Source organism: Camellia sinensis, chromosome 11, assembly GCF_055761805.1.
Source record: "Camellia sinensis isolate YWXY chromosome 11, ASM5576180v1, whole genome shotgun sequence".
Taxonomy (NCBI): Eukaryota; Viridiplantae; Streptophyta; class Magnoliopsida; order Ericales; family Theaceae; genus Camellia; species Camellia sinensis.
Window position 1 is genome coordinate 176,086,911 of NC_138971.1, and position 20,178 is coordinate 176,107,088.

The 20,178-nt window shown below is 37.6% G+C and overlaps 1 protein-coding gene across 1 annotated transcript; it reads left to right on the forward strand.

Annotated features, from left to right (window-relative positions):
* Positions 1-7,316: 7,316 nt before the first annotated feature.
* FTSHI1 (FtsH extracellular protease family) lies at positions 7,317-19,359 on the forward strand. The gene is made up of 15 exons (XM_028205460.2): positions 7,317-8,317; positions 8,412-8,496; positions 9,043-9,477; positions 9,571-9,624; positions 9,800-9,865; positions 10,388-10,483; positions 10,570-10,698; positions 12,057-12,109; positions 16,274-16,469; positions 16,569-16,683; positions 17,024-17,298; positions 17,642-17,725; positions 17,853-17,965; positions 18,050-18,299; positions 18,833-19,359. Exons 1-15 carry the CDS (start codon positions 7,572-7,574, stop codon positions 19,004-19,006), a joined length of 2,871 nt encoding a protein of 956 aa, XP_028061261.2. The 5' UTR covers positions 7,317-7,571; the 3' UTR covers positions 19,007-19,359.
* Positions 19,360-20,178: the final 819 nt, after the last annotated feature.

The following is a 20,178-nucleotide window of genomic DNA, read 5'->3' on the forward strand; positions in this document are numbered from 1 at the left end:
CCCATTTTTGCATAGCTCCTTTGACAACCTTAAAACTGTTTTTAGACTTGGTGTATAATATATAAAAGTTTTGTTTTTGCTTTCTCTAAATAGTTATTTAAGAGTGTTTTGGTGTTTGAGGTTGTTTGACCCCTCTTAAGGCTTGTTTAGCCCCATTTTGTGCCTTTTTTGGTGAGCTCCGGGACCATACTGTTTGGGCCCCCTCACCACTGAAATATTGAGGGATTTCAGTGGTGAGGATGGTGCCTTGAGGTCCCAAGAAGGAGAGGGCCACCCCCTCTCCTTGTTGTCCTTGAAAAGGGCCATTTTGCCTTTTGAGGGAGCATCTAGTTTAGGTTCATGTTGACCATGCCTTAACTGATATTTATGCTTATTTTTCCATGAAATAGCATTGTGTTGAGTTGGTTTAGACACACCTTGCATGCCTTGCATACATATCTTGCAATGCCATCTTTTAGCCTTAACATGCATCTAGGTTTTAACCCTTGTTCAAGCATGTTTTAGGCCTAGCTTTGTGAAACTTTTATACTTGTTTTTCCATGGTTAAGGTCTGCCCTTGGTTGTTTTAGCCATGTTTGCCATGTATTGCATAGCCCCTTTGCATTGTTAGCTTGTAGGCTTTAAGTGTGTGAAGTGTTGAGCATGCATTGTTTGATCTATTTCAGTGGTTTGGCACCACTTATAGCATCATTTTAGTCCTCATGACATGCTTGCATGCTTGCCTTTGGTGCTTCTTTGATGCCTTAAAAGGTTGTGCCCTATGCTCCATGTTTGGTCATTGTGCATGCTCTTGAATTTAAGTCATTTAGATGTCATCTAAGTGATCTTTAGGCTTTGTTTTAATATGCTAAAACTCTGTTTTTGGTCATTTAATTCATGCCATGTTTGGTCCTCCTAAGTGTGGTCCAATACCCGTTTAGCTTGCCTTGAGTTTTGGCCATGCTAGCATGCATTGCTTGTGTTAATTAGTTGGTTTGGCACCTCTATTTCATGCATATTCAGAGCTTATATTGCATGTCATTTGCCTATGTTAGCTTCTTTTAAGTGTGCTTGGAAGTTGCCTTTATGTGCCTAAGTATTGGACCTTGCATGTATGCCTATTTGTATGTGTTTTGGCTTCCATGGTTGAGCATCTTGGCCACTGTTTTGGACCTAGTTTAGGGCTGTCCAATTAGTGTAAGTCCCTCCTTTGCATGATTATTGCGTGCTCACCTTGTATGTTGTCGCATATTTGGTGTGTTGTTGCATGATTGAAGTTGCATGATTGAATGAAGTCACAGGCTTGCTTGCATGCTTGAACACCCACATTGTGTCTTGCATACTTGTTGGTTACCTTGCTTCATACCTTGCATACCTTAGCATTGATGTCATATGCCTTGCATGCTTATTTGTTTGCATCTCATGTTGCATATTTAGCACTTATGCCTAGGTTGCATCATCTTAGCATGCATGCTTTGCCTCTTGAATTGAGTATGAAAGAGGTTGAGCTCCTTGTGTGTTCATTTGGTTTGCATTTCATTTGAAATTGAAATTGCATACTTGGTTTCTTGGGCCATCACGCATTGAAATGCACGATTGGCGGTCCGAGAACCAAGGACCATGTCCCTTGGAGTCTTAAACTTGATAAGGGATGTGTTGGTGCATACATTTGCTTGAAATGCATTGACATGCCATGTTTTGCCCTCTGCTGCTGTCAAACATAGATTCTGCAGGAAGATTTGGCCGGCCGGCCATCTGCAGTGCCGACTGGCCATCATTGTTGGCCGATGGATCAATTTTGTGGCCAGTGATCATTTTCCTTGTCCAGTGGCCATTCCCCTCAGCCGGTGGTGTTCCACAGTGTGCAGAGAGCATATCCTGGGACTTGTACAATTTTCAGAGGAGTAGAGCAGGAAAAACAGAGGCAACTTGTGCATGGTGGCGGATTTCCGAGCAGAACCGAGCACGCATTGCATTGGACCCTCTTCCCGAGGCTGATTTTATTACTTAATTAGCTTAGTTAATTTGCTTAGCTAGTGAATTGTCTGTAATAATTAATTAGCTTGATAGTTAGTTAATTGTATTATTCTTTTGGTCCCTCCGAGCGAGGGCTAATTTGTAATAAGTGTGAGTGCGTGTGTGCATGTCATCCAACCCCCACTTCTTTCTCCCTTTTACTTACCTGCTTTGATGGTTAATATTAGGACACGTTTAATTTAGCATGCCTTATGCAATGCATGCGTGCATCATTCATCAGTATTGCATGCACCGGGCTCGGCGCATCATGCTAACTGCATAGTATTTCAGATCTAACTTGAATACATGCTATCTGTGCATTTCACATGTCATCCTTAGATTAGCCGAGCCTATTTTAGTGACATTCTGTATGCGATGCATTAGGCACTTAACATGGACTTGGATCATACATTGATTGCTAACACGTTCTTGTTTTGGCTCGGAGTACATTGTAAGTATATATGCTTTAGCATTTCGCATGCGTATGAATGTTAACATGACGGCATGCTTACCATGTGGCTAGATGCTTATGTGTTATAAACTGTCTGAATGCCTATGGGTGAAGGTTGGATTGTTTGAGTTGGAACAACTCGACGAAATCCGTATTTTAACCTACTTGCGAGTAGCAAACCTCAAAACATTTTTCGAAACAAACGGATATGCAATGCTTTGTTCCAAATTAGACGATCTAGTCTATACTTGTGTGTTGTGCGCATCACCTAGTAAATTCTAGCTAATTAACCGGAATAAGAACTCATAATGTTTTCAAAATCGGGTATCATGGTTAGTAAAGGCCGATCTTCGGATCGGGCGAGAGGGGGTGCTCATAGCTGACCTTCCCCAATCGTACCCAAGTTCCCGAGCCGAGGCAACTTTGGTGATGACGGACATGTGGCCTTTGGCACTGAGTCAGGGTTTCCTAAATTCCCCCATTAAAAAATATTTAGGTGGCAACTCTGTATCTGGCAAAGCAGTCCATGTTTGGCACTTCTTTTCTAAAAATCTGTTTTCTCAAAACGATTTGCCGGATTTGGACTCTTTGGTTCAGATTAAGAACCGTGACAAAAGGGAAGTCCGAACTATAGCACGAAGGCCTCACGCGGGCGCGTCTACACATATACGAAATATCATAGATCATACTTGTCAGCTCCATAGAGGAACCTCCGGCCGGGTACGAATAACTTGCCAGTTCCATAAAGGAACCTCCAGACTGGGTACGGATAACTTGTCAGTTCCATAAAGGAACCTCCAGTCGGGTACAGATAACTTGCCAGTTCCATAAAGGAACTTCCGGATTGGGTACGGATAACTTGTTAGTTCCATAAAGGAACCTCCAGCCGAGCACAGATAACTTGTTAGTTCAATTAAGGAACTCCGGTCCCGGTACAGATAGTATACTTGAATCACAGCATAAATACCACAAATATTTATCAGAGTTGGACAATCATTCATAGTACAAAACATAGCATTTCATAGAACAGATCTTATTCCATATACAGAAAATAATTTAACTTAAACATAACTTTACTAAGTTATTACTCATAAATAACCAGTGGCTCCAAATAGACAAGTAGAGTAGGCAATTCACTTAACTTGAGGTGCGTGACCTACATAACATGACAGATACATACATTGAAACAAACGCTCGGATTATACGTAACTTATTTCATTTGTCCTTAGTGTATTTCTAGCCCTTATTTTTATTATAGTGTTTTAATCTTGGCCTAAGAATGCCTAGGATAGAATAAGGATGCAAAAATGTACTTGAAAACATTTTTCAAAACTTTCTAGAAACAGGGTCTACGCTCGAGCGTGGCTTTCCTCGCTCGAGTGGACATGCAAAATGTGAGGGTCCGCTCGAGCACAACTTCCTTCGCTCGAGCGGTCTGCAAACTTTGAAAAAGTACTGGTTGCTTGTTTTTCCCGCTCGACACTCGCTCGAACGTAAGAGACATGCCCTTGCTCAAGCGCACCTTTTTTTACTCGAGCGTGCTACAAAACATAAGAACTTCTGGGAGCATGCATTTCACGCTTGAGCCAGCCTTTGGTTACTCGAGAGGAAGTGTGAGACACAGAGTGGTCGCTCGAACATGGAATTCGTCGCTCGACCGTGGAAGCAGAATTCTAGAATTTCCAGAATTGCTTCCAAGCTTCAAAACTCAATCTTAAAACATCAAAGCTTGATTTTTCTGAGCCAAAACTTGAGGAAACATTGAGAAACTTATAAAACATCATGAATTAATGATCCTTTCAAGAAATCATGGCCCAATAGCTTGCCAATTGTGCAAAAATTCAACTTAAAATTTATGAATATTCTATGAACATGACATGAATGAATTCCTTTGAACTCAATCTTCTCAAAACATGATCAAATGTTACAAAACAACATGAAACTTGATGATTTCCCAAAATTAGGGTGAATTCAAGACATGCATGAGGGCATTCTTGGAATTTAAACTCAAAATGCATGAATTATGCATGCATGCATGAATTACTTTTTCATTCTACATTTTTAATTTAATTCTCATGCTCAAACCTCTAATTCCCTTGAATTCTTGCACTAAGTAATTCAATTTCATAATTAAAGAGTTAAATTTCCTACCTCAAGTCTTGAGTTAGCTAATGTTGAAGCTAAACTTCTTCAATTCCCTTTAATCTCTCCTAATTCCTTCTTAATTCTCTTCTTCCTTAAATGTCTGGCTTCAATCTCTCTATTTTCCTTCTTCTACACGTTTGAGCTCAAAATGGATAAAGATAAAGGAAGTCTTGGGCTTGGTAGTGGCTTTATATAGGCTAATTAGTGGGGCTTAATTAATTCAAGCTTAATCAATTGGAATTATTTTATTCTAATTATTTGATTTTGAATCAATTTCAAATTGAACTTACCATAAATTCCTAAAAATTCCAAATAACACATATATCAAGTCAATTTCTAAATGAGATGCCAATAAAGCCTTCAATTCGCAAACCGAATAAAAACATGAACATGTCTTTCTACGTTAAACAGATATAAACACAAAATAATGCAATGCACATGTAATTAACTCAGGATTCCTTCTTAATTACTTGTTAGGCATACTTAAGCATGGATTAGCACTAATCATGGGTCGGGGTTGTTACACTAGCCGTTGTGATAATCTATCTTAAATAATGAAAAGGTTCACTCGTAGGTAGTTTTGGATTTTCAATCTTCACCGATCCTCTGTTTCCATTGTTACTATTACTAAAATTACATTTCATGTACTATGTCTTAATTCTGCTTATCTTAAATCCATTAGATTCAAGTACTTCTCTCAAAATCTTCAACTTAATGTTAAGTCCTTCTCTAATCTCATCTACTAACGCGATATCATCTGCAAAAAATATATACCATGACACATCATCTTGAATATTTCTCATTAACTCATCTATAACCAAAGCAAAAAGATAAAGATTTAAAATTGATCCTTGGAGTAATCTCACAATAATTGAAAATTCACTTGTCTTTCCAGCTGACGATCTAATAATAGTTATTGCATGTGTGTATATATATATATATTTTACATTATCATATTTTTGTTTGTTTTTGGCAACAATTAAAAATGGACATTGTGCTACCTTGAAGTGCAGAAGTTATAACAAAATCTCCAAAGGCAAGTTTAATTCTTGGCATCCGAATCCTCTAGAGTGATCCTATGAAGTGATCCTCTAAAGTGATTCTTTATGGTGCGACACGTGTCCTATTAATGGAATCAATGGCTGAGATGATCCCTCTCTAAAACGACGTTGTTTTGGGGAGCCAGGCCCAAAAAATAAAAAATAAATAATTGCAAAGTTTGCAAATCGAGAGAGAGCCGAGGAAAATTTTTCTCTGTAATTTTTTTGCGGAGCTTGATCCATAGTACTTGTCCATGAGTTTCTCGATTGTGTGGTCTCTAGATCTGGAGGCTACGTACTAGGATGAGGTGGTTTTGGATAAAAAAGTGGTGGACATTGAAGGAACGTTGGACGTGGGTTTGAATTTGAATTTCTTGAAGATGTGGGTTGCCGTTGATGCACAATGAGGTTTGGGCTTTGTGAATGGAAGAGACTAGCTTGTGCATACAGCTCACTGATGCACCACAATATTTTGCCGAAGTCCATTAACCCAACACAGCAAAAAAACGAAAAACAATGAACAAATAGAAATTGAAAAACTTATTCACCCAAAAAATAAAAAATAAAAAACAAATTGAAAAATGAAATAGGATTGAAATTTGAAGTCCATGTACAATTAATGCAAATCAACACTCATCTACAACTCTCTCCTACTGTTTCACCAATAATCTATGCCATAGAAAGCAAATGTCTGTTAAATTTGACTCAAACAAGCATTTTTTTGGATTCAAGAAGAAAGAAAACCCAGATCAAAGTTTAAAGTGTAAACCTCTTTGAACATAAGAATTTTGGGGATGATTCTGTGCGAGAACAAACAACAAATACCAAAGCTACAAAATCAAGGTAAGAGTTGTAGCCAATATGAATCGGCGGCGTCTAGTGGCGGTGGGGCGGCGTTGGGCGACGACGACTTCTTTCTTCTTCCTCAGCTCTCTCTTCTCCTCCTCCCTTTCAATTCGCAAACTCTGTAATTTTTTATTTTTTTTACAATTTTTTTTTGGGTCTGGCTCACCAAAATGATGTTTTGATAAGGGATTAATTCAACCATTAGTTCCATTAATGGGACATGTGTTGCGTTATAAAAGATCACTCTAGAGGATCCAGACGCTAATTTTTGATGTTTTTTAATACTTTTTCGAGAAAAACAAAAATGATAACATCTGCAGCTGCAGATACTTTCAAGAAACTAGTTCTGAATCTTGGAAATGCTAGAGGTCCTTCCCCTGAAATAAACCCTACTGTGTTAGGAATGACAATTAGGGTACTTCTGATGAGATTTTTTCAATGTTTGCAAAGAAGGGAATTTGATTTAGATAATTTGAAAGAAAAAATAAAGCATTTTCTAATCTAGTCTAATACACTTGCACAACTTACATTTTATTTTTAAGCTCATTACTAATATTTTTTGGGTTGTAACTAACATTTTAAATTTAAATATCATTTTTTTTGTTAATCCTAAAAAATTATTTACAAACATAAATAGAATTATATGAAATTGAACCACTAGAGCCATTTATTTTACTAAGTTCTTTCATTACAAGTTTTTATTAGTATAAGAATTATAATATTATATTACCAAAATTTTTTTAATCATTTAAAATTTTTAAAATTTGATGACTTTCACAAATTTGTTTTGAATGGTTTAGTGGAAATCTTTCATACATTATTCGTTGTAAAATTTAAAAAATAAAATAAAATTTCACTGTATTAATTTTCATTAGAAGTGAAATTTCTCTATCTCTGGGTGAACAGTACTCTTTTCAATTTTGCATATTTAACAATGGAATAAAAATTCCTGGATTTCTCTCTCTCTCTCTCTCTTGTTTCAAGCAGATTGCAGTGTAATAATCATCACCAAAACCTTCATTCAATGGCAAACTATTATCACGCACAATTCATCTAAAAAAACCCTAACTCGATAAACCCTAGTCTCTGCAAACATGTATTCATTATCAACGACGAGCAGAGTCGATGTTTTCATATCACCTCGGAGTTTTCATCCTCATTCCTCCATTAGTCGCCGTAGTTATTCACATTCCATCTCATTCCCCTTTCGTACCCATTCAAATCGCTTGAATTTCACTCGAATCATCAGGAAAAACCCACCTCTCATTCATCGATCCTATGCGATTTTTCAAAAATCGGATTCCAAGTCTTCTTCTCAATCTGATAATGCTAGTAGTACTGACACTGAAAACGATTTTGTTACTAGGGTTTTGAAAGAAAACCCTAGTCAAGTAGAACCCAAGTTCTTGATTGGCAATAAACTGTATACACTGAAAGAGAAAGAGGATTTGGAGAAGAAAAGTTCTGATGCTGGGATTGCTGAGATTTTGAAGAAGTTGAGATTGATGGTGGGGAAGGAGAAGAAGAGGGAAGAGGGAGGAGTTGAGAGTGGAGTGAAGTCTGAGGATGTGTATTTGAAGGATATTTTGAGGGAGCATAGAGGGAAGCTGTATGTTCCTGAGCAAATTTTCGCGGCCAATTTGTCCGAAGAAGAGGAATTTGATAGGGATTTCGAGAGCTTGCCGAAGTTGAACTTGGAAGATTTTCAAAAGTACATGAAGAGTGATAAGGTTAAGTTGTTGACTCTGAAGGAGGACACTGGTGTGCCATATGGTTTTAGGGATTTCATTGTGGAATTGAAAGAAATTCCAGGTGGCAAGAACTTGCAGAGAACCAAATGGTGAATATGCAGTTGTCTGATTTATTTTTTTAATATTCATAGTGAATTTTTATTTTTTTATGTAGTTCTTTGATGTTTTTGAATATCTCGGTAGGGCGATGAAGTTGGATGTGAGCCAAGCACAAGCTGTTTTGGAGGAGTATACAGGGCTGCGAAAAGAAATAGAGAAGCAAACTATGGTATTCATTTATGTTCTTTGTTTTGCTTTTCCTAGTTTCTTTAGAAAACATGTGCAATGTCGTAGTAGGAGGATGTTTACACGGATGGGTTGCAATACGGGAAAACTAAGATAATAAATGAATACATGTACAAGAATCTAGGCATGGCACTGATTATGGACAGAGTAAGGGTAAGTTGAGTACGATGGTTCTGCGATATGCAACAATGACCAATGAGTGCACAAGTAAAGGAGATATTTTACTAAGTTGAAGGTTCTGAAGACACAAGAGGAAAGCCAAACAGGAGTGTCAATATTGATGTTACCAGGATCTATGCATTCTCATGTTAGCTACGAATCAAAAGTTAGATAATGTTCTAAAAAAAATATAATTTGTGCCCTTTATCTCCTTAGCTACTTTGTAAATTATTTGTATTGCATGTTTTAATTTATTACACAAATGTTTAGAACTTTTGCACTTGTCATTAGAAGAGTTGTAACACTCTTTGAGACTTGCCCTAGTGGAGTTGGATTTCCCGTTTCTCTTACAGCTGAATCTTGTCTGCAGTCTTGGGTGGGAAAATTGCCTGAGTATCCTCATCCAGTGGCATCTTCAATATCAAGCAGAATGATGGTGGAACTTGGAATGCTGACTGCTGTGATGGCTACAGCTGCTGTTGTTGTTGGAGGCCTTCTGGCTTCAGCGGTGTTTGCCATGACGAGTTTCGTCTTTGCAATGGCTGTATATGTTGTATGGCCCATGGCCAAACCATTTCTTAAGCTTTTTCTTGGTCTCATCTTCAGTGTTTTAGAAAGAGTCTGGGATAATTTTGTTGAAATTTTCAGCGATGGAGGGATTTTCTCCAAATTGTATGAAGTCTACACTTTTGGCGGTGTGTCTTCCAGTCTTGAAATGCTAAAACCAATCATGCTGGTATTTTTGACTATGGTTCTTCTTGTCCGTTTTACTCTTTCAAGAAGACCTAAGAACTTCAGGAAATGGGTGAGCTTTACTCCCTATAAATTTAATCTTATTGTAATGTGTTATGGGCTCGAGTATTTCTAGCAGTTGCTATATGTTTTATTCATTATGCAGGATATATGGCAAGGCATCGAATTCTCTCAATCTAAACCACAAGCTCGTGTTGATGTTAGTCTCTATTCATTGCTTGTTGTACCCACACCCCCCCTGCCCCACCCCCCCCCCCCACCCCCCCGATAAGTATTACTTAGTGTACTTACTTCTTCAATCTTCTTCCAGCTATAGATGACATTCTTCGATTATGCTCTTCAGTTTTTGTTTTTATTTTGTGATGTTTCTTCAGGGTTCAACTGGAGTTACATTTAATGATGTGGCAGGGATTGAGGAAGCAGTAGAAGAGCTCCAAGAGGTTAGATTTTTTTATTTTTTAGTTTTAATTTGTCTTGAGTTTATGTTTCCTTGCATCTTATGTATGTTTGATTTGATTAGTGCGCAAAGAGATGTAATGTTTGTTGTTTTTCTTTTAAAGCAATAAAAATCTTCAGCGTCTGTTTTGAAAGCCATTTAAAGAAAAAAAATTTATTTTCCGTTCATGTCAAGCTACTGGACAGTTCATGGGCAACATTTTAGTTCTACTATGTATACATTATAGAAGGTTGAAGAATTAATTTACTACCTGTTGGAGCATTGTCAAAGGCTTCTTGGATCATGTTGATTTTAAGTGTTATTTCTCTACCCATTGCTTTTATCGTCGTATATATTCTTTTCTTGTATTGATAATTTTTTTGTGTTGAAGTCTTTAGCTATTCATCTTTTCTAATGCTTCAATTTTATTTTCATGAATGACATTTGCTCTTGTGCCTGGTTTTGGAGTTTCCACTCTATCAACCTTGTAAAGCTAATTAATTTCTCATTACATTCTGCCAATTAGTTGGTGAAATATTTGAAGAATCCAGAGCTATTTGATAAAATGGGGATAAAGCCTCCACATGGAGTCTTACTGGAGGGCTCTCCTGGATGTGGGAAGGTTGGTAATATTCTTGAATGAGTACTGCAAAATTTTGGCAGTAAAAATTTTTTTGAGTGTTGAAACTAAAAGTGCTGCTTTTTTAGACCTTGGTTGCGAAGGCCATAGCTGGTGAAGCTGGTGTTCCATTTTACCAAATGGCCGGATCAGAATTTGTTGAAGTTTTAGTGGGTGTTGGTTCTGCTCGTATCAGGGATTTGTTCAAGAGAGCTAAGGTGATAATACTCCCTGCATAGTTTGCTTTAACTGTGGGTTTGATAATTATCATGACTCATTATCGCAAATGGCGATTTACTAATTTGGTCCGCATTTTGTGCACCAAGAGTAAGTCTTGCATTAATTTGTAGAGTACCATGCATTTGACAACATTGGCACTCCCTATAGTGAATTTGACATCATTGGGTAAGAAATGTTTCTATTTTTAGTTGGGTAAATGCTCATGTTTAACTATACTTATATTTATGAATAAAAAATAAAAATGTTGCTCTTTTAATTATATATATGTACTTCATATGGCTGTATTGTTTTCTCCTAACCAGTGAAAAAAGTTTAGCTTCTGCATTGTCCTAAACATATCATATTGTTGAATAGGCTTTCATTGCTATTCTGTTCTGTGGTTGAAAACTGTTTACAAAGAACATCTGATGCATGAAGTATTGAAACTTTTATGTATTTCCAATTGTTTGGGTTTAAATTAAATGTGCGTAGAAAAATGTAAACGGTAATTCTTATTGTTAGAAATTTTGTAAACAACACAAGTAGACACACATTACTTATTAGTTTCTATGAAATCTGGTTCAAACTTTCTCAAATATCAAATGAAATAAAGTTTGTTATTCCCTTGAACTTGTTCATAGCACTTGTTTCCTCATATATGTCTCCTTGTGCATGGCTTCCAAATGATATTACAAATCTAGAGAAAGGTGTTCTCTCATTTGGATCCCAAAGAAGAAAGGTTATTTTTTAATATGGAGTTGTAACAATATGGTATTGAAATTAAGGCATATAAGATTATTACTTCGGATCAAGGGTTAAAATTCAGCATGTCACAGTTGAGGTTGTGGGCTCAAAGTTAAGGTCAGACACTTTGTGCAAATAATGCCAAAAGTTAAGTCTGTATCCAATCTACCCGTCCCTAACCCCCATCCAATGGGTACTGAACTGGGCGTACATTTTTTACTTTGGTTGAAAGGTTTGTTCGGGGGTTTTAAATGTAGCCCCGATATTTTTCATGGTGAATGATCGCTGATAAGTATGGTATGGGAGTTTAAACTGTGCACTTGGACTTCTTGTTATCCTCCAAATCTTATTCATATGATAGATTGTTTAAATTGCTTTTAATTAACTCTGTTTGATTGCCCATTAACTATGTTCCAGTCATTTTCCATTTTGTGGTCTTTTTGTCAACAGTAGATTATCTAAGAAAAAGAATACCTATATTATTTTTCCCTTCTATCTACATTTAAATGAGATATAAGGAGATTATTAGAATTCTTTGATGCATAATCTGTTCGGTAATTGATATACTTAATTTTGAAGTCATTATTTAAGATTACCTAGATTTCCCTTGCAGGTAAACAAACCATCAGTAATTTTTATTGATGAAATTGATGCATTAGCTACAAGGTATGGGTGTTCCTGTCAGTATCTTCTACATCTCTACTTAATATTGATATGTGATCTTGTTTCTTAATTGATTTCTCAAGTCCATCATTTCCATGTATTAAGGATATTATTTGTATACACACACACATGTAGAAGCAAATATGTTTCCTAGGAAATATGCTTCTACACACACATTCAAAGTTCCATCTAATTATTTCTTTCTGCCCTTATTGCATATCCTTAAATTTATAAACATTTGCTAAACCCTAAAGACTTGGCCATATGTCCAATACCCCCTTTTGACGAACTCATCTTAAGACATCAAATATTGGCTTCTTTGCACTTGTCTAATACAAGCAATCAGAGGATGGATGATATGGAGTGGTTTTTGTTAGAATTTACCATCACCTACCACCACTACCACCTCACCTACTCCACTAAACCTAATAATAATACATACAATTTATTCTCTCTTTCTCTATACATTATTTCTAACTTGGTATCAGAGCAGGTTTAGATCCTGGGACCTGTGGGTTATGGGCCCACCACGCTTCCGCTGCGCCACTCTGATAGTGGATGGTGTGTAGTGGATGGTGATAGTGGTGTAGTGGGTTAGGTTTAGTGGAGTAGGTGAGGTGGTAGTGGTGTAGTGGGTTAGGTTTAGTGGAGTAGGTGAGGTGGTAGTGGTGGTAGGTTAGAAATAATGTATAGAGAAAGAGAGAATAAATTGTATGTATTATTATTGATTGATATATATTGATATTTTCTGTCTATTACAAATGGTTCCTTATATAGATGTAGGTGTAGTGGATGGTGTGTAGTGGATGGTGATAGTGGTGTAGTGGGTTAGGTTTAGTGGAGTAGGTGAGGTGGTAGTGGTGTAGTGGGTTAGGTTTAGTGGAGTAGGTGAGGTGGTAGTGGTGGTAGGTGATGGTAAATTCTAACAGCCCCCCGCAAACTCAAGGAGGATAGAAACTAACCAACTTGAGTTTGAAGAGAGGAACAAAACACGAAAATACATAAAAAAAAAAAAAAAAAGGATAGGAGACACTGTATGGTCGTGTCAGACCGTTGGTGAAGACACTGTATGGTGGTGTCATAACGTTGTAGATGACACTGTATGGGGGTGTCATAACGTGGTAGAGGACACTGTATGGTGGTGTCATAACGATGTAGAAGACAGTTTATGGGGTCATGTCGGACCGTTGTAGCAGACAAAGTTGTGACAGTTTACGGAGTCTTGCTGGACCCTTGTAGAAACTAACCGGAATCAATGTCGGGACAGTTTACAGAGTCTTGTCGGACCCATGAAGGAGCTAACCGGAATCAATGTCGGGACAGTTTACAGAGTCTTGTCGGACCCTGGAAGGAGCTAACCGGAATCAATGTCGGGACAGTTTACAGAGTCTTGTCGGACCCTTAAAAAGTCGCACCCTCAAAAGGTGTGCCCAATTTTTCAAAAGGCGTGCCCAATCCATAAAAAGGCGTGCCATCAAAAGGCGAGCCCAAGTCATAAAAAGATGTGCCGGACATGATGGCGAGGCACGTGAGTGGCTTGGTTGGCGTGCCCGTTTGTCGTCTGGCGTCAAGTGGCGCGCAATACGCGTGGCTGCCTTGGCTATTTAACCAAGACGAAGGCAGAAGCTGAGGCAGAAGCTGAGACAAAAAAACTGAGAGAAATCTCTGAAAAAAAGTCGTCGTTTTGCTGAGAAAGATACTTTGTAACACTTTGTTGCCCAGAAAATGGCCTCGGCCTCGTCCTCGTCTTCCCGTGGACTGCTCACCTTCTTTCCCGACCTCAACGAGTCAACAAGAGAGAGAACTGGTGCGGTGGCACTGGAACCTCAACCAAGCGCCCCGGAGTTTGCTCCGTTGAACTTTCCGATGCGGTCGGTGGAGCAAAGAATGGCAGTGCAGTCGGATGTGGAGGCCAATCAGTATACTTTGAAGTCATGTGTGGAAACCATGACTGCGGTTACAAATTTGTCGAACCGGCTGCAGAGTAGGGCAAATGAGGTGCAGCAATTAAACTCCCAGCTGGCTCTGCTCCAACGCATGTATAAGGATGCGCGAGCAGAGATAAGTGTGCTAAAGGCGGAAAATAAGGAGCTGAAGCGGAAGGCCACCGTGATGTTCCGTTTTGGAGGTCCGCCATATGCTGCAGTGGAGGAGCAGGGAGTAGTGATCATGCCCAGTGGAGTGGGAAATACGGAGGCAACACCGGCAAGGACCGTCCAGGACGGAGGCAAGAAGAAAAGACCGGCGGCAGAGTAGATAAGAAACAATCCCGCCTGTGGATGTGTTGTTTGTTTTTGTTGTTGTTTTTTTTGTTGTTGTTGTTGTTGTTGTTTTTTTTTTTTTTTTTTTTGTGTAAAATTGGGATCGGGGTTGATCCCAGAGAGGAATAAAATATGGTTTGTTGTGTAAATTGGTAAATTGTTTTTTTTTTTTTTTTTTCTTTTTGTTTTTGGAAAGATATATATATATATATATATATAATAATAATAATAATAATAATAATAATAATACAAAGAATGGGTCAAAGTGGGAGGGTGTGAAGAAATGTTATTTTAGAGGGTGGTGGAAGACATGGGTGGAAAGATATTAAAATAAAAAAAAAAAATATATATATATATATATATATATATATATTAGATATATATAATATATAAAAGCAATGCCTTCCATCTGTACAAAAGCAGTGATGTCGGCAAGCGTGGAAGGAGAAGAAAGCAAGTGCAGTAAACCGGCAGTGGAGGTGAGTGTGCAACACGTGAGTTGCACGGAGGATGCAGCTGTATTTGTGGCATTGTCAGCGGCCGTTGATCTAAGCATCGATGCTTGCAAGCTTTTCTCTCAAAAGCTCAGAAAAGAACTGTGCCAGTCACATGATTTGCTCAGCTGATCATGACTTGAATGTGAATTTCTCTATCATTTTTTAAAAAAGTAGTGCCTTCCACCTCATAAGCACTGCTTTTATATATATATATATATAATATATATATAATATATAAAAGTAGTGCCTTCCATCTTTACAAAAGCAGTGCCTTCCACCTCATAAGCACTTACGTCGGAGCTCTATTAGCTTGCGGTATAACCTTTGTGGGTTCAAATTTCTGTGCAATCTTTCCTGCCCGTGGAGGCTCGCAAGGACACGGCAGCGCTATGAACTTTGGCAGCCGATCTCCGGGCATCAACACCGGCAAGCTTTAGTTCCGGTCTTGCTTTGGGGAAGAGAAACCAAAAAAGAAAGAAAGAAACAATGCTTGTTTCAGATGTGTGTGTTTGAGGCAGCGGAGTGAAGGTATGTGTAGAGGTCCGGCGGACTAGGTTGAGGTCCGGCGGACGGCTAAGGTGAGGTTGCCGCCCGCCGGGGAAGCAAAAATAGTAGGTTCTAAACCTGCTCTGATACCAAGTTAGAAATAATGTATAGAGAAAGAGAGAATAAATTGTATGTATTATTATTAGGTTTAGTGGAGTAGGTGAGGTGGTAGTGGTGGTAGGTGATGGTAAATTCTAACAGTTTTTTCAGTGTGTTATCTGACTGACATGTACTTTCAAAATTGAAGTTAATTTGTATGATTCAGTTACAACATTTGTTTGGCATTAGTGACAGAAAATTATGGCAGTCAATAAACATGTGTTTTATATACAAGTATTTAGAATAAAATTGGTAAAGTGGATGAGAGGCTGGACAAGAAACAAGAGAATAAGAAATGAATATATTCTTGAGATGTTGGTGGCCTTACCATTTGAGAATAACCTGTGATACTTTTGGCTGAGAAAGTTTAGTATGTGCAAGATAGCGTATTCACTATGCCATTAACAGAGTAACATGGTATGGGTTTTTGGAATTCTAAAAGAGAAGAAATGGTAAAGGGTTATGCGTTGAGTTAGGAAGAATCAAGAAAATAATCGTGGCTCTGACTCATTGAATGGAAAGTTTTCCTCTAATCAGGTAAATAACAAAATGGATTCATGTTGATTACTTCAGGATACTTGATCTTCCTAGTTTTTTTTTAACTTATGATATTTTATTATCATTTCTTGCTTTTTGTTTTAAGTTTTAAATTGCAACATGGTTTTATCCAGCACACTTGGCGTATACTCATTTCTGAGCACTGTTTTAACACTCTGCATATGGATAACAAGAATGACTTCAGTTTATCTTTTTCTTATTATTAGGCGTCAAGGAATATTCAGTGGATCCACCAACGACCTATACAATGCTGCTACTCAAGAAAGGGAGACTACACTGAACCAGCTGTTGATAGAGCTGGATGGGTTTGATACAGGAAAAGGTGTTATCTTTTTGGGTGCTACAAATCGTATGGATTTGTTAGATCCTGCACTTCTTCGACCAGGTCGTTTTGATCGTAAGGTTTGTATCTCTTAATCAACACATAATTAGCTGAGCTGTGTTTCAGCTTTGTTAAATAATGCATTGGTGTTTATGATCATTTCTCACTTTCTCCTGTAGATAAGAATTCGTCCTCCTAATGCAAAAGGGAGATTGGAAATTTTGAAAGTTCATGCACGCAAAGTAAAATTGTCAGATTCTGTTGATTTGTCCATTTATGCCCAGAACTTGCCAGGTATGCAGTTTTTGTTGATCTGTTTTTTGCAATGTAATGCTCTTTATATCCATGGCATTGGCCAAAATATAATTTCTTCAAACAATCTCAAATACCACTTACGTGTAATTGTGTATAATGTTTTCCACTCTAATTGATGGCTCATTCATCAAGTTACACTGAACATGTGAGTTTGGCCTTTTATGTGTGATCAATGATCGGTGATGTCCTTGATGAGTTCGCATTAAGATGGAAAATCTTTATGGTTCTTCCAGGTTTTTGTGAATTATATAGGCATTTATAGAGATTGTATTTGAATGTGTTATTTCAATGTCTGAACTATCATGTACTCATTTATCAGGATGGACGGGAGCAAAGTTGGCTCAGCTGCTCCAAGAGGCTGCTCTTGTGGCGGTAAGGAGGGGGCATAATTCAATTCTTCAGTCAGATGTGGATGATGCAGTTGACCGACTCACAGTAGGACCCAAACGTGTTGGGATAGAGTTGGGTCATCAGGGACAATGTCGTCGAGCTACTACTGAAGTGGGAACTGCAATGACTGCTCATCTGCTAAGGCAGTTAGAGAACGCAAAAGTTGAACGTTGTGATCGCATATCAATTAATCCTCGTGGCCAGGTCCTCTTTGTTACATCCAATTCTTTTCAATCTTTCGTTTTCTCTTATATGTTATGGAAATTGCCCAACTTCTGGCCAAGCAAAAATTAGATGCCGCATGTGCTGGAAACCACTAATTGATGGGCACAGCTAAAGGATATCTATTACAAAATATACACTTTGTTGGACATATCAACTCAATGATATATATTTCATGGTTAGATCATTTGCCATGTTCATTTTGGATAATCTAAACGGATTTAACATTGGCCATTTGGAAGATTGGTGGATGGGTTTTTCCATGTATATGATGTAGTGTTGTTTGCTTTATCACTTGTTTCTTAATGGTTAAAATGATATGCAGACATTGTCTCAAGTTGTTTTTCATAGACTTGATGATGAGTCGTACATGTTTGAGCGCCAACCACAATTGCTGCACCGTCTTCAGGTGTGAACTTTAGCTTTGCAAACTTCATGTTAATTATTTTCTTCTTTCTTTTTTTCTTTTTTGTTTTTTTGTTTTCCTCCCTGAATTCTATTGTATATTTTGCATCTGAGTTCTTTGCAATCTAAAGGTATTACTTGGAGGGAGAGCTGCTGAACAGGTAATTTATGGACGGGATACATCAAGGGCATCAGTTAACTACCTTGCAGATGCTTCTTGGCTTGCTCGTAAAATTATCACAATGTAGGTCTTTCACTTATTCATTGTATTTTAATTTTCTAAGATTACCATTTCAGTTTCATTATTAGTCTTTTCTTATTCCGCCAGATGGAATTTGGAGAATCCTATGGTAATACATGGAGAACCACCTCCTTGGAGAAAAAGAAATAAATTTGTGGGCCCGAGGCTGGACTTTGACGGATCACTGTATGATGACTATGGCCTGATTGAGCCCCCAGTCAACTTCAATTTGGATGATGAAGTTGCGAAAAGGACAGAAGAATTGATGAGTGACATGTATGGAACGACAGTTGCTCTCCTGAGGCGGCACCATGCAGCATTGCTGAAAACTGTGAAGGTAAACAAGACTCCTGGCAAAAAAATCTTGTATTTAAGGGAAGTTTAACGGGGTATGCTGGATTTGCAGTAAAATTTCCTACTTCATATCAGATTACAACTGTGTATTGGGGCATGAAAGTGTATTATGTTTGGGAATGTCTGCTTGAAAACATAAATCGCTAGAATGTGTATCATCATCTGGTAACAGTATTTAGAACCCTAACATGAAGTAGAGCATTTAAAATTATGAAAGAAAAAAAAAACTGTCCTGCCACAGCAGGCAGGCTGCTTCCTTGGCCTCCAGGGCAGGTAGACCTTAGGATGAATTGCTAAAACAAAAGCAAGCATTTGTCAGATATTCAAATTTTTTTTTTCTTCCTTTTAAGTGCATCTAATGTTGCATAAAATGATTCTGTAAATTATGTAAGTCCTCAGTGTTTGATTATTACCAGAAAATGAAATATAACTTGAGGGTGCCCCTTGGTATAGGTGTTAATGTTGATGATGTAACGACACTGATGATTGAATTCTGTGGTTCATTTGCATTTGCAGGTTCTTCTTAATCAGAAAGAGATCAGTGGAGAAGAAATTGACTTTATCCTGAACAGTTACCCTCCGCATACGCCCACAAGTCGTATACTGGAGGAGAAAGATCCTGGGAGCCTTCCCTTCTTCAAACAAGAACAAGAAAGTCAAGAGTTGGAGTATAGCCTATTGACTCCATGACAAGGCTGAAGCTTGTGATGGATATTTTGATGAGGCTGTTCCAAATTGATACCATTTATTTGAGGTAATGGCGAAAAATTGTAGCAAACCAACATGTAGTAATTTCTGAGATGCCCTTTTGGTGAGTGTGCAAGACAGGCAGCATCCGAAGGCAGTTGTATAGAGTGACATATGATCAAATTTTGGGGGTTTCATTGACAAAAAAATATGTAGTGATAGAATTTTTTGGTTTTATAAAGATTCAAAATTGTCGATTTTGTATTGTTTGTGTTGTGTTCTTGAATCAAGCCAAGTATTTATTGGTTATATTGTAATATTTTTATAATTGCTATTCATATGAGGGTTTGCAAACAGTTGTGCTAGCATTTTGGCCAACAAGTAGTATATGTTTGCGCCTAAAAAAAAAACTATATTGTAATATTTTTATAATTGCTATTCATATGAGGGTTTGCAAACAGTTGTGCTAGCATTTTGGCCAACAAGTAGTATTATGTTTGCGCCTAAAAAAAAACTAGTATATGAAATAATCGGAGATCATCTAATTACATATTGTGAAAGATTAATAAAATATTTTTAAAAAATTAAGAGGCAATACTGTTGTTATACATTTTATAAATACTTATGAAATGTAGAGACACAAATAATCTAACATTTGATTTCTTTTCGAAAGTTTACATTTAGTATACATGACATAAATATTGTGTACTCGAATTTTTTATGTTGTTCTGGATAATACTATACTTCAAAAAAAAAAAAAGGTCAAAAAAAAATATATATATATTTTACATGGAAAATCTTCTTACTCGCCTACAAGTTCAAGGCAGCGCCTCTTGCAGAGATCATCAAGGTGTCTTGTTGTCTATTCTGTTCCAACCTCCTAAGATAAGTTCTGTTTAAGGTAAGACTCGCACAGCGAAGGAGTATTGAACTCACACCAAATGCGATGAAACTGATGAAACTGTTTGAGGCTAACCTCCCAAGTGAGGGAGTATTGAACTCACACCAAATGCGATAAAACTGATGAAACTGCTTGAGGCTAACCTCTTAAGTGAGGGAGTATTGAATTAACACTATGTGCGATGAAACTGCTTGAGCCTAACCTCCTAAGCAAGGGAGTATTGAATCAACACCAAGTGCGATGAAACTACTTGAGGTTAACCTTCTAATGAGTA